Raw genomic sequence first — 26,415 nt, 5'->3', positions numbered from 1 at the left:
TTGCCCATTACTACTAAAGCCCATAGAAACGCATGAAAAACACATAAATGGTAAATGGCAAAAAGGACAGTCCAAAAATAAGTGTCTGTCCTAAATCTAGGAGATTACACATTATCGTCGTGTTCGTCCCATTAGTATGTAGCCAAAACGGTTCGGACGCTACCAAACAGAAGTTGGCACATCAACGTTACTGAGTTCAGACAAGTTTCCTGACACTTGTGAGGTCGTAGAGCAAAACGGAGAACACCATTGTGTGTGAGAGTCTCCTCATTTCATAGACTGGTCATAATAGTTTCTAGGCCAAACCGTTCGGTTGCTACAGATGTTTTTGTGAGAATACTGTTTTTTCGGGATGTCTCATGGTCTGACAAACACTGCTCTAGCTCTGCCACCTTTCACCATAGATGCGGATGTCGCGGATTGAGGATTTTGGTGCAATGAGACCGTTCCAATTCAACAAAAAAAAAAAAAGATTTCTAGCTTAAACTGACAGATTTTGAATGGGGATTGTTATGTAATTTAGATTGATGCTCAGGTAGTTCTATTAAGATTAAATACCATAAACTAAATGTGATTTATGTCTTTCTGAGAGACTCTGGATGGTGGAACCAAGAGATAAGCAGAGCATGTAACCATGGCAACCTCCTGGCAAAACAACAACACTGTTATTTTGTTCAACAGGTAGAATACATGATCCCAAGTTCACAAGAATACATCGTAGATATCTTATAAAATTACTAGAGGGGCCTCAAAGTTCCAGAATTAGGTGAAAATGGCAGCCATATTGGTCAGGGAGAAACCAGTGTAATTGGCATGAATGGCAGTGCAGGCATATTCCGATCAGAAATTGTACAGTAAAATTAGTCAACTTAAAATAGTCATAATTATAAATACAGTTTATACAGGTTTTATACCGATGTTCTGTATAAACCTCTAAAATAGTGAATATGTAAACTGACCACAAATGTTAAAAATGTTGCTTTCGTGGAAAGCTGTGAATGCTATGATCACATACAATATCAGTATAACTTGTCTAAGTCCTTTCATCAACTGATTTCAGCCAGTGTATGGCTGTGGATTGACTGCATTGTTTGAATGGAATTCTGGCATATTGGCAGTTAATTTGAAACATTTATGGAATAATTCCTCTAAAACTGGCTGGCTGGCTAGGCTAACAGACATACGGTGCAGATACATACTTCAAATTCCTTATTTTACACAACATCTTATCACAGCACTGGCAGACCATAGTTGACCAACTCCCTGACCAAAATTGCTGACCTTCATCCTATCATAAGAAGGTTCATGTCCATTATAGTATTCTAATTCCTAATTATACAGAACACATACTGTATTGTCTATGTTGTGAGCAACAGACATTTATCTCAACCCCCCCACCCCACCCCAAAGAAACACTCACATTGAACTGCACAAGACAAGATAAGTGTGTGTGTGTGTGTGTGTGTGTGTGTGTATCCTGAAATCTGAAGCCAGTCACTGTTGTCTTACACAAGAAACCCAACGATGGCGCTGGAGAAAAGGAAGAGATACTTCAAGACCACAAAATGACTCAACGAACACTCAAAATGACAAGAGAAACCAAACGACCTCAGCACTAAGGAAGCGAGAGAGAAACACTCCCCGGTTGTTTTGAGCCAGTGAAAGTGCCAAGGAAGGATTAGGAGACGGCTGTGTAGTTTGAGAAACGTTTGCAGAGCATTTGGGAAGTGTATAATAATAAAGCGAGGAGCAGAGAGAACGAGTTGAGTTCCATCCTGTGAGTCCACAGAATAAAATAGGACCTCTATGGGTGTGTGTTGATTTCAGGCCCCAGGTGCTTGGCAGACAAAGCAAACCTTGTGTTCGTCCTGAGAAAAACTAAATTAAAGCACCCAAGAAAGGCTCACTACAAAAACGCTACTACCTACGGCCACAATCACAATCAACACTTTATTGTAGTGACGGCACAGTAGTCACAGGGTTTCCGTTAGAAGGTAATAGCCGGCTTTCAGCTGGTAAATAAAAGTAAAAGCTGAAATTGGGAAATAATGCATTTTAGCCTAATAATGAAATACCAGTTGAAGTAGTGCAAGAGCTGCCAAAAACAGCTCAAACAGGTGTTTGTTTCTGCTGGAGTGAAACGTGCTTTAATAAGCCCATACAGTGTGCAACATTTTTAAAAGAAATCGCATGTAAAAAATACAAAAAATAAAACAAATGGCCACAATTATAAAGGAAACATTTAATTGTTCGAATCCAAAACATTTTACTGCATGTCTTACCTTGCTTCAAAGTAGCCTAGCCAAAATCCAATCAAACGTGCAGGTTTTTATTTTGGAAAAACGTACATATGCCATTGAAACCATTAGCCGTTTCCGCTCATGTTCTATTGGTTTTCAAATACATTTTCTTTAATTGGCCAGTAGCCAAAAGCACATTCCTAGTCATATTAGCAACCCACCATGCTAGTTGTTGTATATTTACATGTCCCCTCTTTCAAAATTTTGAATGGACATTTTCATGTCACATGAAACCCATGAAATGAAACACATGAAATGTTGGATGTAGGCATGTTGTATGAATTTTGGATCCATCATCCCACAACTGTCCCAGGGTCTGTTTGGAATAGGCTACTTCTTTCTTGCACAGAACGACAAGCTGACCAAAAGAATAGGTCAACTTTTCTATATTGGGAAAGTAGATTGACATAGACACGTTATATGACTGGAAACCTTAGCAGAATATTTTTTTAATACAACAAAAATGACAGGGTAGCCAACTCTGCTGACACTGACAAACATATCAATAAAAACTATTTTGTGTGATCATTTATTAGGCCTTGGAAAAAAGGGGAGACAAATATAACGACAGTAATCTAACCCGGAATCAAATCAAATGTTATTTGTCACATGCAACAAATACAACAGGTGTAGAGACCATACAGTGAAATGATTACTTACAAGCCCTTAATCAACAATGCAGATAAGAAAAATACCTACAAAAAATAAGAAAAACAAAATAACAAATAATTAAAGAGCAGCAGTAAAATAACAATAGCGAGACTATATAAAGGTGGTAGCGGTACAGAGTCAATGTGCGGAGGTACTGGTTAGTCGAGTTAATATATGTGGGTAGAGTTATTAAAGTAACTTATGCATAGATAATAACAGAGATTATCAGCAGTGTAAAGGGGGGGGCAGAGGGCAATGCAAGCAGTCTGGGTAGCCATTTGATTAGATGTTCAGCAGTCTTATGGCTTGGGGGTAGAAGCTGTTTAGAAGCCTCTTGGACCTAGACTTGGCGCTCCGGTACCACTTGCCATGCGGAAGCAGAGAGAGCCTTTGCCAATTTTTTGGGTCATTTCACTGACACCGCCTGGTATAGAGGTCCTGGATGGCAGAAAGCTTGGCCACAGTGATCTACTGGGCCGTACACACTACCCTCTGTAGTGCCTTGCAGTCGGAGGCTGAGCAGTTTCCATACCTCGATGTTGCAGCTGTAGAACCTTTTGAGGATCTGAGGTTTGGAACATTATAGTTTGTTGGTGATGTGGACACAAAGGAACTTCAAGTTCTCAACCTGCTCCACTACAGCCCCATCAATGAGAATGGGGCATGCTCGGTCCTCCTTTTCATGGAGTCCACAATCATCTCCTTAGTCTTGACCACGTTGAGGGAGAGGTTGTTGTCCTGACACCACACGGCCAGATCTCTGATCTCGTCCCTATAGGCTGTCTCGTCGTTGTCAACAGCTTACCACTGTTGTGTCATTGGCAAACTTAAAAAAAAAAATTTGTTACCTTTATTTAACTAGGCAAGTCAGTAAAGAACAAATTCTTATTTTCAATGACGGCCTAGGAACAGTGGGTTAACTGCCTGTTCAGGGGCAGAACGACAGGGGTTTGAACTTGCAACCTTCCGGTTACTAGTCCAACGCTCTAACCACTAGGCTACCCTGCCGCCCCAGCGATGGTGATGGAGTCGTGCCTGAGCATGCAGTCATGAGTGAACAGGGAGTACAGGATTAGGAAAGTAAAAAACAGGAAAGTAAAAAAAATATGCACACTCACCGGGGATATGACCGATCTCCGCTGGTGCCAATACTTTTTGCTCAATTAAGTTGAGAATTTTGATAATGAAAAGACTCCAGTCTGTCTCCTCTTTACAGAAATAGTCATTTGTTTTCCAAACTGTTTTTCCACTTCCAACTGTAGGCTATGCGATTTAAAACAATCCACAGCTTCTTTGATCCTCTGTGGTCAAATCATGCTTTCTGGTATAGTAGCCTATTTTGAATGATTTTATTTATTTCTGTATAGACAGGAGTACACTAATTAGGCTATACAATTTTGGCATTTTAATGCAATTTACTTTAGGGAAGCTTCCTAGCCTTATGGATGCTCCGCCTATGTATCTTCAAATTCCAGTAAGAATTATGCACGCTGTTGCATTCGAGCTGCATGTTCTGTTAAGATGAAATACCATAAACTAAATGTAATTTCTGTCATTCTGAGAACCGTAGGTGGACGCCCTAATCAGGTCACGAAACCAATGCATATGGGTCTGGTAAATTTCTGAATTGTCCTGTAAATAAAAGATGCTGCCGGTCAATTGTCCGGCGCCACTTTTCCAAATGGAAACCCTGAGTAGCCATCAATATCATGGACATTAGGTGATCCGGAGAGGGTATAGATGTGTGTGTGTGTGTGTGTGTGTGTGTGTGTGTGTCTGCAGAGGATCAACAAGGTGTAGTGAACACACTTCTTTTTTTTGGTGGAGGTACAGCAATCATGTGCCTCTCCCTGGCCCAGGCAAAGGCCCCAGGGGGGGAAAAAAACAAATAAAAAAATATTTCACCCACACACAGGCCGGCCTTTTAAAACAAGCACCCTGGAGTCTGGGGCGGGAACCCAGTACATGAATGAATAGATTAGAAATAAGACCCTGCAAAGACTGGGATTGATGCTCCACTTGAAGCATCAATTTAAATTCAGTGGAGTCATTGGACTGTGTGATGGTCGAAGCAGCAGATGACTTGTGACCCACTTCTTGGACCAAGACAATGTCATTGTGGCAAGAAACGTAATGCCAACAAGACCCCAATAAAACGATAGTACATCTCTCAACTCTTTGTATCTACAGCTCTGGATGGTAATAGTCGTTCCCTATACATGCTTGATGTCCTGTTTAAGTTGTGCGAACGTCGATGAACTGAGCTAGCATAGCAATAAAGCAAACACTCACAGTAAGAACAAGTTCCCCTTGAAAATATATCTGACCCTGAATCAATAGTTTGGGGAAGCCACTACCTACTCAGTTCTGTTCTTCTCATCTCATGCTTAGTCAATCAGCTCAGTACTGGGGTCAGAGGAACAACCTGAAGCCGATGGCTGCCATTCATTTCTTTAGGTTAGCACTCCATCTGGTGGCCAGGATGCAGACCAGCACTTGATCACTCCACCTCATGGAAATGGACTGGTGTAAGAAATAGAGTGAAGACTCCTACACACCAGTCTAATGCTTTGAAATCTATGAGGGGACGGGGAACATGTACACTAAGTAAAAGGAGGGGAAAGGGAATTAGGTTCTGAGCTGGGGTCTGATTATCAACCCTTCTCCCCCTCAGTGTGCCCTCATTCGTTTGGACACACATTTAATTTACAACTCACAGTGCTGTTACAGGTCATTAAAAAAAAAACAGACTTACTCCATGGGGATTCTGAACTGCACTGTGTCCTGAGGCTGCTCCTTCCCTGGTCGGACCAGAGTCAGGGAGAATGGCGGCCGGAAGATCCTCAGTTGGGGGTTCCCGATCTGGTACAGCGGGTATCTGTATGGAAAACAGGAGACTGGGTTGAAGGAGAGTCCAAGCACACTTTCCCAGACCCCTACTCATGGACTAAATATAGATGATCAATGGAAAGTGTTTTTAGGCCAAGAACAGTTTTAATAATCTGGCTACAGGAAACTGGAGCCAAACAGTTTACAATCAATGCTTATTTTACACTTTTTGTGGCTATAGCAATGCTTTTGGCCAACACAGTCTTCTGAACATAACAGATTAACAGTGAGAGTAGAACGTGAGCAGGTGCAGTCAGTACAATTATAGGGAAGGAGACTAAAGTCATTAGACCCATGTCAATGGGGTGCATTTCAATAGTCCTGGTCCTCCGCTCTTCTCCAGTCCTAGGTGCATGACAGGTGAAAATGTGTCAAGGAGTCTCTAGCTTTCGAGTTAATGAAAGTCTGTTCAATCAATTTGCCAATATCAAATACAAATATTTTTTTATCACAAGTCATTTTAACTAGCCAACTGTCCCTTAGCCCGACTACCGTACCACATCAAACTAGCTTTTCTTCTGCACAATGAATCTGGGTTTGCTGCTCGGAGCACATCTCTGAAGCCTCTGAGCATATATCAATCCTGCTACAGGACTCATTGCGGCTAGCCTAAAGATTACGACCTTACAGTCAACATAAATAAACGTTGTGCCATCTGCTCATGTAAGTAAAAAGGGCTTCATAAACACACTTGATTAATTGATTTTCCCTCATGCTATCAGCAGGTTACAGGACGTTGAATTTATGACTAACTTCACTAGGGTAGGGGGCACTATTTTCACTTCCGGATGAAAAGTGTGCCCAAAGTAAACTGTATGCTACTCAGGCCCAGATGCTAGGATATGAATATAATTGGTAGATGTGGATAGAAAATAAAGTTTCCAAAACTGTTAAAATAATGTCTGAGTATTATACAGAACTGATTTTGCAGGCAAAAACCTGAGAAAAATCCATCCAGGAAGTGGGATTTTTTTATGTTTGTAGTTTTCTATTGAATGCCATTACAGTATCCATTGACTTAGGACACTAATTGCACTTCCTATGGCTTCCACTAGATGTCAACAGTCTTTAGAAATTGTTTCAGGCTTGTATTCTGCAAAATGAGGGTTTAAGACCGCTCTGAATGAGTGGACACGCACCTTTCTTGGTTACCTTTTATATTGAGGACGTTATTGTCCGGTTGAAATATTATCGATTATTTAGGCTAAAAACAACCTGAGGATTGATTATAAACATTGTTCGAAATGTTTCTACGAACTTTACGGATACTATTTAGATTCTTCGTCTGCCTGTTGTGACTGCGTTTGAGCCTGTGGATTACTGAACAAAACAGAGGTTTTTGGATATAAACAGGGACTTTATCGAACAAAACAAACATTTATTGAGTAAATGGGAGTCTTGTGAGTTCAACCATATGAAGATCTTCAAAAGGTAAGTGATTAATTTTATTTCTATTTCTGACTTGTGTAACTCCTCTACTTGGCTGGTAACTATTTGTAATGATTTGTCTGCTGGGCGCTGTTCTCACATAATCGTATGGTATGCTTTCGCCGTGAAGCCTTTTTGAAATCTGACACCGTGGTTGGATTAACAAGAAGTTCATCTTTAAACCGATGTATAACACTTGCAAGTTTAATACATTTTTTATGAGTATTTCTGTTTTTTTAATTTGGCGTTCTGCAATTTGACTGGATGTTGGGCAGGTGGGACGCTACATTCCCACATACCCTAGTGAGGTTAAGACCTTTTATTGCACTCACAATAGCACCTTTGGCAGCCTCAAGTCTTATTTGGCATGATGCTACATGCTTGGCACACCTGTATCTGGGGAATTTCTCCCCTTCTTCTCTGTAGATCCTCTCAAACACTGTCAGGTTGGATGGGGGGGGTCACAGCACAGATACTTTCAGGTCTCTCCAGAGATGTTCGATCTGGTTCAAGTCCAGGATCTGGCTGGGCCACTCAAGGACATTCAGAGACTTGTCCCAAAGCCACTCCTGCGTTGTCTTGGCTGTGTGCTTAGGTGAACCTTCACCCAAGTCAGAGGTCATGAGCTCTCTGGAGCAGGTTTTCATCAAGGATATCTCTGTACTTTAGTCAGTTCATCTTTCCCTTGATCCCGACTCGTCTCCCAGTCCCTGCCGCTGAAAGACATCCCGACAGCATGATGCTGTTACCACCATGCCTTTTACTGAGATGTGTCTACCGTCTGGCCACTCCACTATCAATGCCTGATTGGTGGAGTGCTGCAGAGATGGTTGTCCTTCTGGAAAGTTCTCCCAACTCCACAGAGGAACTCCGGAGCTCTGTCAGAGTGACCATCGGGTTCTGGGTCACCTCCCTGACCAAAGCCCTTCTCCCCCGTTTGCTCAGTTTGGCCAGGTGGCCAGCTTTAGGAAGAGTCTTGGTCGTTCCAAATGTCTTCCATTTAAGAATGATGTAGGTCTCTGTGTTCTTGGGGAACTTCAATGATGCAGACATTCTTTTGTACCCTTCCCCAGATCTGTGCCTTGTGGGACCTTATATAGACAGGTGTGTGTCTTTCCAAACCATGTCCAATCAATTGTATTTACCACAGGTGGACTCCAATCAAGTTGTAGAAAAAGCTCAAGAATGATCCATGGAAACAGGATACACAAGCTCAATTTTGAGTCTCATAGCAAAGGGAGCATTCAAATTGCTATCAATAAAATACAATTGTGTTCGTTGTCCGTAGCTTATGGCTGCCCATAGCATAACCCCACCACTACATGTTCATAATATTGAAATCAGCAAACCGCTCGCCCACACGACGCGGTACATGCGCTCTGCCATCTTCCCGGTACAGATGAAACCAGAATTCATCCATGAAAATCACACTTCTCCACCATGCCAGTGGCCATATAAAATGAGCATTTGCCCACTGAAAGCGATTACGACGTCAAACTGCAGTCAGGTCAAAACTCTGGTGAGGATGACAATCATGCAGATGAGCTTCCCTGAGACAGGTGTTGACAGTTTGGGCAGAAATTTTTTGGTTGTGCAAACCAGTTTCATCAGCTGTCCGGGTGACTGTTCTCAAACAATCCTGCAGGTGAAGAAGCCGGATGTGGAGGTCTTGGGTTGGCATGGTTACATGTGTTCTGCGGTTGTGAGGCCGGTTGGACGTACTGCCAAATTCTCTAAAACAATGTTGGAGGTGGCTTATTGTAAAGAAATTAACATTCAATTCTCTGGCAACAGCTCTGGTGGACATTCCTGCAGTCAGCATTCCGATTACACACGCCCTCAAAACCTGAGACATCTGTGGTATTATGTGAAAAAAGTGCACATTTTAGAGTGGCATTTTATTGTCCCCAACACAAGCTGCACCTGTGTAATGATCATGCGGTTTAAAAATCAGCTTACTGATATGCAACTAGGGTTGCAAAAGCTCTGAAATTTTCCATGGGAAGTTAAGCCTGGGAATTTGGGGAATTTCGCTTAAAATTCATCAAAAAAGATAGCTTATAACAGTGAACCTTTTTTGTGGGATACACATAAGGCCATTCTAGGTCTTGTGGCATATTTTGGTTAAACAATCCCCAATTCAATGGAATTGCAACCCTCAGCATGCACAGTGCAATCTTCCATCAAATGTACAGATGATTCTCAAGATCTTGCACACTAATGAGATGCTAGAGCCCACACTACTACACTGTCTGAGCCAAGGACTACATGCTTTCTGGTAAATTGTGATTACAATCAAATCAAAATGCGCCAAAGAGACATTACAGTGAAATGCTTACAAGCCCTTGACCAAAATGCAGTTAAGAAAAACCCTAAAATACCAATACTAGTTGGGGTGAATATTTTTTCTAGGACATACATGATTTTTTTTAACTAGTAAATATTAGCCTACAAAAAAGTGTGTTCAAATCATTTCTAACTTGTTATCTTCTTATGGCTGCAGGGGCAGTATTGAGTAGCTTGGATGAAAGGTGCCCAGAGTAAACTGCCTGCCTTTCAGTCATAGTTGCCAATATATGCATATTCTTAGTAGTATTGGATAGAAAACACTCTGAAGTTTCTAAAACTATTTGAATTATGTCTGTGAGTATAACAGAACTCATACGGTAGGCAAAAACCTGAGAAGTTCAACTTCCTGTTTGGATTTTTTCTGAGGCTGGTAGATTTTCAAACAAGCTCCCATTGAAATTACAGCGAGATATGGATGAGTTTTCACTTCCTACAGCTTCCACTAGATGTCAACAGTCAATAGAACTTTGTTTGATGACTCTAATGTGAAGGGGGTCCGAAGGAGAAAGGAATGAGTAACCACTGCCATCAGGTGACCATGAGGTGACCATGCGCGTTCACGTGAGAGGCAGCTCCGTTCCATCGCTCATTTGAAGTCGATGTAATTCTCCAGTTGGAAGGTTATTCGAGATGTATGTTAACAACATTCTTAAGATTGATTCAATACATCGTTTGACATGTTTCTACTGACTGTTACGGAACTTTTGGACATTTCGCCATAGTGGACGCGCTTTGTGACTTTGGAATTGTTTACCAAACGCGCTAACCAAAGTAGCTAATTGGACATAAATAACTGACATTTTCGAACAAATCAAGCATTTATTGTGGACCTGGGATTCCTAGGACCTCATTCTGATGAAGTTCATCAAAGGTAAGGAAAGATTTATCATGTATTTTCTGGTTTCTGTTGACTCCAACATGGCGGCTAATTTTACTATTATTCTGAGCGCCGTCTCAGATTATTGCATGGGCTTCTTTTTCCGTAAAGTTTTTTTAAAATCTGACACAGCGGTTGCATTAAGGAGAGGTATATCTATAATTCCATGTGTATAACTTGTATTATCATCTACATTTATGATGAGTATTTCTGTTGAATGATGTGGCTATGCAAAAAAAAAAAAAAAAATCACTGGATGTTTTTGGAACTAGTGAATGTAACGCGCCAATGTAAACTCAGATTTTGTGATATAAATATGAACTTTATCAAAAAAAACATCCATGTATTGTGTAACACGAAGTCCTATGAGTGTCATCTGATGAAGATTATCAAAGGTTAGTGATTAATTTTATCTCTATGTGTGTTTTTTCTCTCTCTCTTTGGCTGGTAAAATTGGCTGTGTATTTTAGTGAGTTGTTGGTGAGCTAACATAATCGTTTGTGGTGCTTTCCCCGTAAATCCTATTTGAAATCGGACACTGTGGTGAGATTAACAACAAGACTACCTTGAGAACTATATAAATTAGATGTATGTTTGAGGAATTTTAATTATGAGATTTCTGTTCTTTTGAATATGGCGCCCTGTACCATCACTGGTTGTTGTTGTTATATCGCTCCCGGTAACGGGATCTCAGCCATAACAAGTTAACCATTTCTGCAAGTTGGGTTTTAGCTTGTGGGTTTAGCTTGCTTGAGCCTACTATCTGAGGAGTGTTCATTCACCGGTTTCCATACATGTTTCATTTTAAAACATTTATCTAACAAAGGAGTTGTTTAATCTAACTGCTTAACGATTTATCTGTACATGGAATTGTATTTGGGTTTATTTTAACTCATTTTTAAAAAATCTTTACAGGAAAATGCCACGAGCACTATTTGATGTGTGGAGACATTTCACTGCAGCTAATGTAGAAGGAAATACTGTGCCAAATCATATGTGAAGAATGCAACAAAGATGCAGAATCTTCTGGCCAAGTGCATAAAGTCCCCTCAGCGCTCACAACAAGCAACCTCTGACAAAAGTCCCTCTACTTCTATTTGAGGTGAAAATGATGAATCTGACACCTTATCGATAGTGACAGCTCATGGTCCTACTGGAATCAGACATTTTTTTTTACTCAATGGAGGAATGTAGTCAGAGAAATGCTGATGAATGTTTGCTCGAGCTGTGTATGCAACTGGTTCAACTCTGATGCTCACAGGCAATGTGTATTGGAAGAGATTTCTGAATGTTCTTCACCCAGCATACACCCCTCCACCAGACATGCATTATCTACTAATTTGCTGGATGCAGAGTTCAAGTAAATCATAGAGAAAGCAGACTGTATTGCAATCATCTCTGATGGGTGGTCAAATGTTCGTGGGCAAGGAAAAATTAACTACATCATCTACACACCTCATCCAGTATTCTACAAGAGCACAGACAAGGGACAACAGACACACCGGTCTCTACATTGCAGATGAGCTGAAGGCAGTCATCAATGACGTTGGACCACAGAAGGTACTTGCACTGGTGACCGAATATGATGCAAACATGAAGGCTGCTTGGTCTAAAGTTGAGTCCTACCCTTACATCACATCCATTGGCTGTGCTGCTCAGGCATTGAATCTGCTCCTCAAGGACGTCATGGCACAGAAAACAATGGAATCCCTCTACAAGAGAGCCAAGGAAATTGTTAGCTATTTGAAGGGTCATCATATAGCAGCAAAGTGAGAAGAACAAGACCACGACATTGAAGCTGCACAGCAACACCCGTTGAGGTGGTGTTGTCATCATGTTTGACAGTCTCCTGGAGGGGAAGGAGTCTCTCCAAGAAATGGCCATATCAGTCTGCCAATATGGACAGCCCCATCAAGAGGATCCTCCTGGATGATGTATTTTGGGAGAGAGTGGTAAGCAGCCTGAATTGAGGGAGACAATGCCATCCTGTCTGATATTAAGACTTTGCTTGCAGATGTAAGAGAAGATATCCATACTGTCCTGCCCACTTCACTGTTGCTCCAAGCAGAGGAAACTGCAGTTCTGAAATACATCAAAAAGCATGAAGACTTCTGCCTGAAGCCCATACACTCCGCAGCGTACATGTTGGACCCCAAGTATGCTGGCAAGAGCATCCTGTCTGGTGCAGAGCTCAACAAGGCCTATGGTGTCATCACTACTGTGTCTCACCACCATGGGCCTGGATGAGGGCAAGGTTCTTGGCAGTCTGGCAAAGTACACTTCCAAGTAAGGGCTTTGGGATGGAGATGCAATATGGCAGTCGTGCCAACATATCTCATCAGCCACCTGGTGAAGGGACTTTGTGGATCTGAAGCTCTTTACCCCGTTGCCTACATCATCCTCCAAATCCCAACAACATCAGTCGCCTCAAAGCACAACTGGTCCTTGTTTGGGAACACACACCAAAGCATGCAACAGGCTGACCAATACAAGGGTTGAAAAATTGGTGGCCATCCGGGCAAATTTTAGGCTTTTTGAGCCCGACAACGAGCCATAGTTGACAGTGACAGTGAAGAGGAGGCCTGAGAGTCAGATGTTCAAGGGGTGGACATTGAGGAGGTCCAGGGAGAAGACATGGAAGCCTGAGAGGAAGACAGCCTAGAAACTGAAGCTTTGGTTATCATTTTATGCATGTTGAAAATATTTTTGGGAGATGTGATGGATCATTGGGGATCATTCAATACTCCCTTTTGATGTTCAGTGAATTCATCCCACGTGAAGAGTCAACTACTTTAATTCAAGTTCAATTCGTAACTAAATAGTTTAAAATTTATATTGGAAGGATTTAATAATTTACAATTATGTCTACCTATCATAAGGTAAAAGGTTTATGTTTGTGTCTCCATATGATATGGTAGATTAGAAAACAAGAGCTGGCGCACTGCCAGAAAAAAAAAAAGTTTGTGTGGAGGTGCTAACTAACGGCGAATAAACTATCAACATAAAGTCACACACTCCATGTATAAACTCCCATCAATTTAATGTGTTTGTACCAACACTTCGGCATCACTGGGCCTTTCTCAGGGTAATGTCATGAATACTTGAACCAGGTTATGAAAGCAAGCAGTGCAATTAGTGCTACCAATGACAATAGTGAGGGGTGTGTCAATGATTTAAGTTAATTAAAATGAATGAGTTAAACTTTTTTTTAAATAGTATATGGCATATTAAATATATTAGGCTATTGTTATCATATAGAAACATCATGGACTATTGTACATCATATGAGCATCAATCAACATACATTGTTTCATTCAATTTCACATAATAATTTCGTATTTCATTTCATATGTGTTACATGTAATCTTTTGGTTCAACCTTAATGTATAATGAGCATCGTCAACAGGGGGAACATATTAGGTGTACGCTAATAAGTTGTAGAAAGAATATATACATTTATAAGACCTGTTCATAAAATAAATAATTGTTCATAAGGGCCTGAGACCAAAGTCAATATTCAGACCACTAGGGGTCAATGTTTTTAGACAGGATATCCAGTAAGCCTCCCTTTGGAGTGGTAGGATCTCGATGTCACCACCTCTCTTTGGTAGAGCAACATGCTCAATGCCTGTGTATTTGAGGGAGAAGTTGGAATGGTTAAAATTCTACTATCTCCTCCCTCACAAATACACTGCTCAAAAAAATAAAAGGGAACACTTAAACACAATGTAACTCCAAGTCAATCACACTTCTGTGAAATCAAACTGTCCACTTAGGAAGCAACACTGATTGACAATAAAATTCACATGCTGTTGTGCAAATGGAATAGACAACAGGTCGAAATTATAGGCAATTAGCAAGACACCCCCAATAAAAGGAGTGGTTCTGCAGGTGGTAACCACAGACCACTTCTCAGTTCCTATGCTTCCTGGCTGATGTTTTGGTCACTTTTGAATGCTGGCGGTGTTATCACTCTAGTGGTAGCATGAGACGGAGTCTACAACCCACACAAGTGGCTCAGGTAGTGCAGCTCATCCAGGATGGCACATCACTGCAAGCTGTGGCAAGAAGGTTTGCTTTGTCTGTCAGCGTAGTGTCCAGAGCATGGAGGCGCTACAAAGGAGACAGGCCAGTACATCAGGAGACGTGGAGGAGGCCGTAGGAGTGCAACAACCCAGCAGCAGGATCGCTACCTCCGCCTTCGTGCAAGAAGGAGGAGGAGCACTGCCAGAGCCCTGCAAAATGACCTCCAGCAGGCCACAAATGTGCATGTGTCTGCTCAAACGGTCAGAAACAGACTCCATGAGGGTGGTATGAGGGCCCGACGTCCACAAGTGGGGGTTGTGCTTACAGCCCACACCATGCAGGACGTTTGGCATTTGCCAGAGAACACCAAGATTGGCAAATTCGCCACTGGCACCCTGTACTCTTCACAGATGAAAGCAGGTTCACACTGAACACGTGACAGACGTGAGAGGTCTGGAGACGCCGTGGAGAACGTTCTGCTGCCTGCAACATCCTCCAGCATGACCGGTTTGGTGGTGGGTCAGTCATGGTGTGGGGTGGCACAGCCCTCCATGTGCTCGCCAGACGTAGCCTGACTGCCATTAGGTACCGAGATGAGATCCTCAGACCCCTTGTGAGGCCATATGCTGGTGCGGTTGGCCCTGGGTTCCTCCTAATGCAAGACAATGCTAGACCTCATGTGGCTGGAGTGTGTCAGCAGTTCCTGCAAGAGGAAGGCATTGATGCTATGGACTGGCCCGCCCGTTCCCCAGACCTGAATCCAATTGAGCACATCTGGTACATCGTGTCTCGCTCCATCCACTAACGCCACGTTGCACCACAGACTGTCCAGGAGTTGGCGGATGCTTTAGTCCAGGTCTGGGAGGATATCCCTCAGGAGACCATCCGCCACCTCGTCAGGAGCATGCCCAGGCATTGTAGGGAGGTCATACAGGCACCTGGAGGCCACACACACTACTGAGCCTCATGTTGACTTGTTTTAAGGACATTACATCAAAGTTGGATCAGCCTGTAGTGTGGTTTTCCACTTTAAATTTTGAGTGTCACTCCAAACTTAGACCTCCATGGGTTGATAAATTTGATTTCCAATGTGTGTGTGATTTTGTTGCCAGCACATTCAACTATGTAAAGAAAAAAGTATTTAATAAGAATATTTCATTCATTCAGATCTAGGATGTGTTATTTTAGTCTTCCCTTTATTTTTTTGAGCAGTGTATGAAATTATGTGAAATTGAACGAAACAATAATATGTTGATGCTAATATGATGTGCAATATTCCATTATGTTTCTATATGATAGCAATAGCATAATATATTTAAAATGCCATATACTAACAGTTTCACTAATTCATTTTATTAACTTAAATCATTACGACACACCCCTCACTATTGTCATTGGTTGCACTATTTGTCTACATTAACCTGAGAAAGGCACAGTGATGCCGAAAAGTTGGTAAATACCAATTCAATTGCTGGGAGTTTATACATGGTGTGTGTGACTTTCTTTAATTTGATAGTTTAAAGTCCATATGATATGGTAAAAAACACAGCAAACAAAGAAACGTCCCTTTTTCAGGACCCTGTCCTTCAAAGATAAATCGTAAAAATACAAATAGCTTCACAGATCTTTATTATAAAGGGTTTAAACACCGTTTCCCATGCTTGCTCAATGAACCATAAACAATTCATGAACATACACATGTGGAACGGTCGTTAAGACACTAACAGCTTACAGACGGCAGGCAATTAAGGTCACAGTTATGAAAAGTTAGGACACTAGAGGCCTTTCTACTGACTCTGAAAAACACCAAAAGAAAGATTCCCAGGGTCCCTGCTCATCTGCGTGAACGTGCCTTAGACATGCTGCAAGGAGGCATGAGGACTGCAGATGTGACCAGGGCAATACATAGCAATGATCGTACTGTGAGACCTCGAAGACAGCGCTACATGGAGACAGGACGGACAGCTGATCGTCCTCACAGTGGCAGACCAAGTGTAACAACACATGCACAGGATCAGTACATCCGAACATCACACCTGCGGGACAGGTACAGGATGGCAACAACAACTGCCCGAGTTACACGAGGAAAGCACAATCCCTCCATCAGTGCTCAGACTGTCCGCAATAGGCTGAGAGAGGCTGTACTGAGGGTTTGTAGGTATGTTGTAAAGGCATGTCCTCACCAGACATCACCGGCAACAACATCGCCTATGGGCACAAACCCATCGTCGCTGGACCAGACATGACAGGCAAAAAGTGCTCTTCACTGACGAGTCGCGGTTTTGTCTCACCAAGGGTGAATAGCGTTTATCGTCGAAGGAATGAGCGTTACACCGAGGCCTGTACTCTGGAGCGGGATTGATTTGGAGGTGGAGGGTCAGTCATGGTCTGTGGCGGTGTGTCATAGCATCATCGGACTGAGCTTGTTGTCATTGCAGGCAATCTCAACGCTGTGCGTTACAGGGAAGACAACCTCCTCCCTCATGTTGTACCCTTCCTGCAGGTTCATCCTGACATAACCCTCCAGTATGACAACACCACCAGCCATACTGCTCGTTCTGTGCGTGATTTCCTGCAAGACAGGAATGTCAGTGTTCTGTCTGTCATGGCCAGCAAAGAGCCCGGATCTCAATCCCATTGAGCACGTCTGGGACCTGTTGGATTGGATCGGAGAGTGAGGGCTAGGGCCATTCCCCCCCAGAAATGTCTGGGAACTTGCAGGTGCCTTGGTGGAAGAGTGGGGTAACATCTCACTGCAGTACTTAATGCAGCTGGTGGACACACAAGATACTGACTGTTACTTTAGATTTTGACTCCACCCCCTTTGTTCAGGGACACATTATTCCATTTCTGTTAGTCACATGTCTGTGGAACTTGTTCAGTTTGTCTGTTGTTGAATCTTGTTATGTCACACAAATATTTCCACGTTAAGTTTGCTGAAAATAAACACAGTTGACGGTGAGAGAACGTTTATTTTTTTGATGAGTTTATATCCAATGCAAAAAACATCACATTTAAATGGTATTAATATTAATTCCCATATATTCCCATGGAAAGTTTCTACCTCTGAATATTCCCCAAAATGTGCAACCCTATATGCCACACCTGTCAGGTGGATGGATTACCTTGGAAAAGGAGAAATGCAAACCAACAGGGATGTAAACCAATTTGTGCACAACATTTGAGAGACACAGTTTTTGTACATATGGAAAAAATTGGGGATCTTTTATTTCAGCTCATGAGACCAACATTTTACTTGCATTTATATTTTTGTTCAGTATAGCTAACTATCCATTTAAGACAGCGCTACAGGGAGACAGGATGGACAGCTGACCGTCCTCGCAGTGGCAGACCACGTGTAACAACACCTGCACAGGATCGGTACATCCAAAACATCACACAACCGGGACAGGTACAGGACGGCAACAACAACAACTGCCCAAGCTACACCTGGAACCAACAATCCCTCCATCAGAGCTCAGACTAGAGGTCGACCGATTAATCGGAATGGCCGATTAATTAGGGCCGGTTTCAAGTTTTCATAACAATCGGAATTTGGTATTTTTGGGCAACAATTATTATTATTTTTTTTATACCTTTATTTAACTAGGCAAGTCAGTTAAGAACACATTCTTATTTTCAATGACGGCCTAGGAACGGTGGGTTAACTGCCTTGTTCAGGGGCAGAATGACAGATTTTCACCTTGTCAGCTCGGGGGATCCAATCTTGCAACCTTACAGTTAATTAGTCCAACACTAACCACCTGCCTCTCATTACACACAAAGGTAAGTTGCTAGCTAGAATTAAACTTCTTATAAAAACAATCAATCATAATCACTAGTTATAATTACACATGGTTGATGATATTACTAGATTATCTAGCGTTGCATATAATCGATGCAACGCTGGGGGATGATTTAACAAAAGTGCATTTGCGAGAAAAAAAACACAATCGTTGGATGACTGTACCTAACCATAAACACCAATGCCTTTCTTAAAATCAATACACAGAAGTATATATTTTTAAACCTGCATATTTAGCTAAAAGAAATCCAGGTTAGCAAGCAATATTAACCAGGCGAAATTGTGTCATTTCTCTTGCGTTCATTGCACGCAGAGTCAGGGTATATGCAACAGTTTGGGCAGCCTGGCTCATTGCAAACTAATTTGCCAAAAATTTACATAATTATGACATAAAATTGAAGGAAGTGCAATGTAACAGCAATATTTAGACTTAGGGATGCAGCCCGTTAGATAAAACACCGAACGGTTCCGTATTTCACTGAAATAATAAACGTTTTGTTTTCGAAATTATAGTTTCCGGATTCTACCATATTAATGACCAAAGGCTCGTATTTCTGTGTGTTATGTTATAATTAAGTCTATGATTTGATAGAGCAGTCTGACTGAGCGATGGAAGGCAGCAACAGGCTCGTAAGCATTCATTCAAACAGCCCTTTCGTGTGTTTTGCCAGCAGCTCTTCGCAAGCACAGCGCTGTTTATGACTTCAAGCCCATCAGCCTAATGGCTGGTGTAACCGATGTGAAATGGCTAGTTAGCGGGGTGCGCACCAATAGCGTTTCAAACGTCACTCGCTCCGAGACTTGGAGTAGTTATTCCCCTTGCTCTGCAAGGGCCGCGGCTTTTGTGGAGCGATGGGTAACGCTGCTTCGAGTGTGGCTGTTGTCAATGTGTTCCTGGTTCGAGCCCAGGTAGGGGCGAGGAGAGGGATGGAAGCTATACTGTTACACTGGCAATACTATAGTGCCTATAAGAACACCCAATAGTCAAAGGTATATGAAATACAAATGGTATAGAGAGAAATAGTCCTATAAATACTATATTAACTAGAACCTAAAACCTTTTACCTTGGAATATTGAAATCTCGTGTTAAAAGGAACCACCAACTTCCATATGTTCTCATGTTCTGAGCAAGGAACTCAAACATTAGCTTTTTTACATGGCACATACTTCCAACACTTTGTTTTTGCATTGTTTAAACCAAATTGAATGTTGCTTTATTTATTTGAGGCTAACTTGATTTTTATTGATGTATTATATTAAGTTAAAATAAGTGTTCATTCAGTCGCGGTTTTTTCTAACCATGGGTGATGGTCAGATGAGCGTTTATCTTCGAAGGAATGAGAGTTACACCGAGGCATGTACTCTGGAGCGGGAATCGATTTGGAGGTGGACGGTCAGTCATGGTCTGTGGCGGTGTGTCACAGCATCATCTGACTGAGCTTGTTGTCATTGCAGGCAATCTCAACGCTGTGCATTACAGGGAAGACATCCTCCTCCCTCATGTTGTACCCTTCCTGCAGGCTAATCCTGACATGACCCTCCAGCATGACAATGCCACCAGCCATACTGCTTGTCCTGTGCGTGATTTCCTGCAAGACAGGAATGTCAGTGTTCTACCATGGCCAGCAAAGAGCCCGGATCTCAAGCCCATTGAGCATGCCTGGGACCTCTTGGATCAGAGGGTGAGGGCTAGGGCTATTTCCCACAGAAATGTCTGGGAACTTGCAAGTGCCTTGGTGGAAGAGTGGGGTAACATCACACTGCAAGAACTGGCAAATCTGGTGAGGTCCATGAGGAGATGCATGCAGTACTTAATTAATGCAGCTGGTGGCCATACCAGATACAGACTGTTACTTTTCATTTTGACCCCCCCTTTGTTCAGGGACACATTATTCCATTTCTGTTAGTCACATGTCTGTGGAACTTCTTCAGGTTGTGTGTCAGTTGTTGAATCTTTTTATGTTCAGACAAATATTTACACATTAAGTTATCTGAAAATAAACGCAGTTGACAGTGAGAGGACGTTTATTTTTTTGCTGAGTTTATAACATTCTATCATGACTATTGTAGCTAGAAATGGCAGATTCTTTTGAGAATATCTACATAGGCGTACAGAGGGCCATAATCAGCAACCATCACTCCTGGCTTTCAATGGCACGTTGTGTTAGACAATCCAAGTTTATAATTTTAAGGCTAAATGATCATTAGAAAACCCTTTTGCAATTATGCTAGCACAGCTGAAAACTGTTCTGCTGATTAAAGCAGCAATAAAACTGGCCTTCTTTAGACTAGTTGAATATATGCATTTCTGGGTTCGATTATAGGCTCAAAATGCGAAATGGCCAAAAACAAAGACTTTCCTCTGAAATGCGTCAGTCTATTCTTGTTCTGAGAAATGAAGGCTATTCTATGTGAGAAATTGCCAAGAAACTGAAGATCTCGTACAACGCTGTGTACTATTCCCTTCACAGAACAGCGCAAACGGGCACTAACCAGAATAGAAAGAGGAGTGGGAGGCCATGGTGCACAACTGAACAAGAGGACAAGTACATTAGAGTGTCTAGTTTGAGAAACAAATGCCTCACAAGTCCTCAAATGGCAGCTTCATTAAATAGCACCCGCAAAACACCAGTCTCAACCAGAGGTCGACTGATTTTGATTTTAACGCCGATACCGATACCGATTATTGGAGGACCAAAAAAGCCAATACCAATTAATCGGGCGATTCTTTATTTTTTTTCTAATAATGACAATTACAACAATACTGAATGAACACTTATTTTAACTTAATATAATACATTAATAAAATCAATTTAGCCTCAAATAAATAATGAAACATGTTCAATTTGGTTTAAATAATGCAAAAACAAAGTGTTGGAGAAGAAAGTAAAAGTGCAGTATGTGCTATGTAAGAAAGCTAACGTTTCAGTTCCTTGCTCAGAACATGAGAACATATGAAAGCTGGTGGTTCCTTTTAACATGAGTCTTCAATATTCCCAGGTAAGAAGTTTTAGGTTGTAGTTATAGGAATTATAGGACTATTTCTCTCTATACCATTTGTATTTCATTAACCTTTGACTATTGGATGTTCTTATAGGCACTTTAGTATTGCCAGTGTAACAGTATAGCTTCCGTCCCTCTCCTCACTCCTCCCTGGGATCAAACCAGCAACACAACAACAGCCACCACCGAAGCAGAGTTACCCATGCAGAGCAAGGGGAACAACTACTAGAAGACTCAGAGCGAGTGACGTTTGAAACACTATTAGCGCGAGCTAACAAACTAGCCATTTCACTTCGGATACACCAGCCTCATCTCGGGAGTTGATAGGCTTGAAGTCATAAACAGCGCAATGCTTGACACACAACAAAGAGCTGCTGGCAAAACGCACTAAAGTGCTGTTTGAATTAATGTTTACGCGCCTGCTTCTGCCTACCACCGGTCAGTCAGATACTTGTATGCCAAGTCAGATTATATGCAATGCAGGACACGCTAGATAATATCTAGTAATATCAACAACCATGTGTAGTTAACTAGTGATTATGATTGATTACTTTTTATAAGATAAGTTTAATGCTAGCTAGCAACTTACCTTGGCTTACTGCATTCGCATAACAGGCAGTCTCCTTGTGGAGTGCAACGAGACAGAGGCAGGTCGTTATTGCGTTGGACTAGTTAACTGTAAGGTTGCAAGATTGGATCCCCCGAGCTGACAAGGTGAAAATCTGTTGTTCTGCCCCTGAAAGAGGCAGTTAACCCACCGTTCCTAGGCCGTCATTGAAAATAAGAATGTGTTCTTAACTGACTTGCCTAGTTAAATAAAAGGTATTAAAAAAAAATAATAACAATTTTAAAAAATTATTTAAAAAATAAAAATAAAAAATAAAATAAATGTAAAACAAAAAAAGTTTTTTTGTTTTTTTTTATAAATCGGCACATCGGCGCCCAAAAATACCGATTTCCGACTGTTATGAAATCGGCCATTCCGATTAATTGGTCGACCTCTAGTCTCAACATCAACAATAAAGAGGCGACTTGTCTTCTGGGCAGAGTTCCTCTGTCCAGTGTGTGTTCTTTTGTCCATCTTCATCTTTCATTTTTTATTGGCCAGTCTGAGATATGGATTTTTCTTTGCAACTCTGCCTAGAAGGCCAGCATCCCGGAGTCGCCTCTACACTGTTGATGTTGAGACTGGTGTTTTGCGGGTACAATTTAATGAAGCTGCCAGTTGAGGACTTGTGAGCCATCTGTTTCTCATTATTCACTTTGAACTGGACTGTGTGTTTACAGGTAGGAGCAACAGCTCGACGTTAGATCATTAGAACACATTTGCCAAAAAATACACCTGAATTGATTTCTGCAAAAATGTAAATACCACTAAGACATATGCTCAAAATGGACTACAGCCATTCAAGTTCAGAATCACTAGCTAGCAAAGTGATTCACATTTCTCGCTAGCTAAACAAATGTTCCCTGTAGCTACCAAAACCAATGACATGACATCCTCCCAGCAACTAGCTAGCCAACGCTAGCTTGCTAAAAAAAAATAGCTACATAAAAAGGATACGTTAGCCCAAAGTTGTCAAACTCAAATCAGTGCACAGGGGCCACATTGAAAAAAATTACAAATTTGCAGGCCAAACATAGATGCATGCTTTTTTTGTAAAAAGGCATAGGCTGCGACACAAACTGCCATTGTATTATTTGAAAAAGATTACCCTTTATAATATCCACTTATGTACATAGGATGCTCTATATAATATATTAAAACAAAAGAGATACAGTGCAGTTGGAGAGTATTCAGACCCCTTGACTATTACAAATAAACAGAAATATCATATTTACATAAGTATTCAGACCCTTTGCAATGAGACTCGAAACTGAGATCAGGTGCATCCTCAGGCGCATCCTTTCCATTCATCATCCTTTAAATGTTTCTACAACTTGGTTGGAGTCTACCCGTGGTAAGTTAAATTGATTCGACATGATTTGGAAAGGCACACACCTGTCTAGATAAAGGTCCCACAGTTGACAGTGTATGTCAGAGCAAAAAAAAACAAGCCATATGGTCAAAGCAATTGTCCGTAGAGCTCCGAGGCAGGATTGTGTCAAGGCACAGATCTGGGAAAGGGTACAAAAAAAAATGTCTACAGCATTGAAGGTCAACAAAAACACAGTGGCCACCGTCATTCTTAAATGGAAGAAGTCTGGAACCACCAAGACTCTTCATAGAATTGGCCGCCCAGCCAAACTGAGCAATCGGGGGAGAAGCGCCTGGCCAGGAAGGTGACTAAGAACCCGATTACTCTGACAGAGCTCCAAAGTTCCTCTGTGGAGATGGGAGAATCTTCCAGAAGGACAACCATCTCTGCAGCACTCCACCAATCAGGCCTATATGATAGAGTGGCCAGTAAAAGGCACATGACAGCCCGCTTGGAGTTTGCTTGAGACCAAGATTGAACTCTTTGGCCTGAATGCCAAGGGTCACATCTGGAGGAAACCCAGCACCATCCCTACAGTGAAGCACAAGAGTGGCAGATGCTGAAGGGATGTTTTTCAGCGGCAGAAACTGGGATCGAAGGAAAGATGAACGGAGCAAAGTACAGAGAGATCCTTGATGAAAACCTGCTCCAGAGCGCTCACAACCTCACACTTAGGCGAAGGTTCACCTTCCAACAGGACAACGGCCCAAAACACACAGCCAAGACAACGTGGGAGTGGATTCGGGACAAGTCTTTGAATGTCCTTGAGTGGCCCAGCCAGAGCCCGGACTTGAACCCGATTGAACATCTCTGGAGAGACCTGAAAATAGCTGTGCAGCAATGCTCCCCATCCAACCTGACAGAGATTGAGAGGATCTGCAGAGAACCTCCTCAAATACAGGTGTGCCAAGCTTGTAGCATCATACCAAAGAAGACTCCAGGCTGTAATCGCTGCCAATGGAACTTCAACAAAGCATAGAGTAAAAGGTCTGAATACTTATGTAAATGTTATTTCAGTTAGTTGTTTCTAAAAACCTGTTTCTGCTTTGTCATTATGGGTAGATTGAGGGGGGGGAAACAATTTAATTCCATTTTAGAATAAGGCTGTAACATAATAAAATGTGGAAAAACTCATGAGTTCTGAATACTTTCCCAATGCACTGTATACTTGCTTGTGACTTGTAGTGCAGCACATCATGGGCGATATGGTAGCTGGCCAAAATGAATGGACAACACAAATCATTGCACGGGCCAAATAGAAAAGTACAGCATCATGCCTTGAGCACAGACAGAACAATGAGACAGACATTTCACCGGATGTATAAATGTGAAGCATTCGCTTAGCGTTTCCACTCACTACCAAATACTGTAGCGAGAAGAAGTCCACTGGCAGGCACCATGAGAAGATGGAACGAGATGGATTTTGGCTGACATTTTCTCAAAGATGAAACTTTTGATGTCAATACAGTTTTCTGTTCCCAAAACTAGAATCTGTTATGAACAGAGTGGACTAAGTTTTGTAGACTTTACCGTTTGCAAAAGTGTATATAATCTGTTGTTTATGCTGCAGAGGCAAATTGAGTCATTGCACATGAGCACTTCTGAAGAGCCGTTCGGAACGGAAATATGCAGAAATAACGGAAATATGCAGACATCTGCTAGAACGGGCCAATAGGATCTCGCTAGCACGTGCTTGGCTCTGCCCACCTCCTTGCTTGTCCCGCCCACTTTGACTAATTTATTCCAATTGGAAACGAGAGGCTGTGGTCTATCTTGGTTTAGTGATACAAATCTTTGCCTTGAGTTTAACACGTGCGCTAGCCTATTAGCCACGTTATGACAGACTTGTGATCATTGCACTTGCTAGTTTGATTGTATTGACATTCCCAGACTTTGTTTTTCTTCAGAATATTGAGTCATTGAAACAGTGCATCACGAATGGGTGGTGCTGCAAACAATGTATCAGGCCATCTCTGATACAACCTGAGAGCAATATTTTTTGGACTGCCAAGAAATGTATTGGTGAAATATATGAATCATGCATTGAACAGCATCCATCTATTCTGCCAACAACGCCTTACTGTACATTTGTATTTAAAATGTAACCTTTCTTTACCTAGGTAAGTTAGTTAAGAACTAATTCTTATTTTCAATGATGGCCTAAGAACAGATTTGTACCTTGTCAGCTCGGGGATTCCGGTCCAGCAACACTTCGGTTACTGGCCCAACGCTCTAATCACCTGCCGCACATCATGGATTTTTTTGTCAAATATTATTTATTTTTAAAACCTCTTATAAAGTTGGTTTTGTAGCATAAACTGGGAATTTGATACTATTGACTGACATGAGTGTCTTAATATACTCAAAGCAGTTAACGCTGTCAGTTCCACTTTAACTCGTGGAGTTGAGGTTAATCAGCAAAGCAACACAGTTTGACAAGTAAGCAACTAACTAGCTAAATAAATAGTTAAAGATAGTTTAGTTTTCTGTAGATCAAGAAAGCTAACGTTACTTGCCTCTGTCTATGGTATTTTTTACAACAATAACTGGCGATTTGGCTAGCTACGGTATTAGATACCTTTACAGTTACGGCTGCTAACTAACTAGCCTACATCTAAAGATAACGTTTGCTACGTGAGCAGACTGATTTTTCTGAAGGCGACTTGAAGAACAGTGCCATTATATATAATAACTGCAACTTACATTAATCTTCTTGCCATGGTTGTAGCCCCGTGTTTTGATAAATAAACTGGCTGTGTGTGTTATATTTTCAAGGACTTCCTAAAAGCTTCTCCACAGCGACAATAAAGAAGTACTTCCGGGTCACGTAATATCGAAAATTTTCAAAGTAAAAGTCACCAATTTAAAAGTAGAAAAGTTTAATTAATCGGTATTTATTCATGATCTATACAGTACCTGTCAAAAGTTTCGACACACCTACTCATTCAAGAGTTTCTTTATTTTACTATTTTCTACATTGAAGATTAATAGTGAAGAAGTCAACACTATGAAATAATACATATGGAATCATGTAGTAACCAGAAAAATGCTAAACAAATCCAAATATATGTTATATTTGAGATTCTTCAAAGTAGCCACTCTTACAT

At 41.5% G+C, this 26,415-nt stretch overlaps 1 protein-coding gene across 3 annotated transcripts in view; it reads right to left on the bottom strand.

Moving 5' to 3' along the window:
- mrpl23 (mitochondrial ribosomal protein L23) overlaps positions 1–26,131 on the bottom strand; it is a 125,736-nt gene extending 99,605 nt beyond the window's left edge. For all 3 annotated transcript variants that reach the window (XM_042301363.1, XM_042301365.1, XM_042301364.1), the window contains exons 1-2: positions 26,012–26,131; positions 5,707–5,829 (exon numbers count right to left, since the gene is read on the bottom strand). In XM_042301363.1, the coding sequence (XP_042157297.1) occupies positions 5,707–5,829; positions 26,012–26,028 (140 nt within the window). In that variant the 5' untranslated portion in view covers positions 26,029–26,131. The remainder of the gene's footprint in view (positions 1–5,706; positions 5,830–26,011) is intronic.
- Between the last annotated feature and the right edge of the window lie 284 nt (positions 26,132–26,415).

The sequence above is a fragment of the Oncorhynchus tshawytscha genome, linkage group LG19 (genome assembly GCF_018296145.1).
Source record: "Oncorhynchus tshawytscha isolate Ot180627B linkage group LG19, Otsh_v2.0, whole genome shotgun sequence".
NCBI lineage: Eukaryota > Metazoa > Chordata > Actinopteri > Salmoniformes > Salmonidae > Oncorhynchus > Oncorhynchus tshawytscha.
Note: the sequence above shows the minus strand (reverse complement) of the source record. Positions and strands in the feature narration are given on the sequence as shown.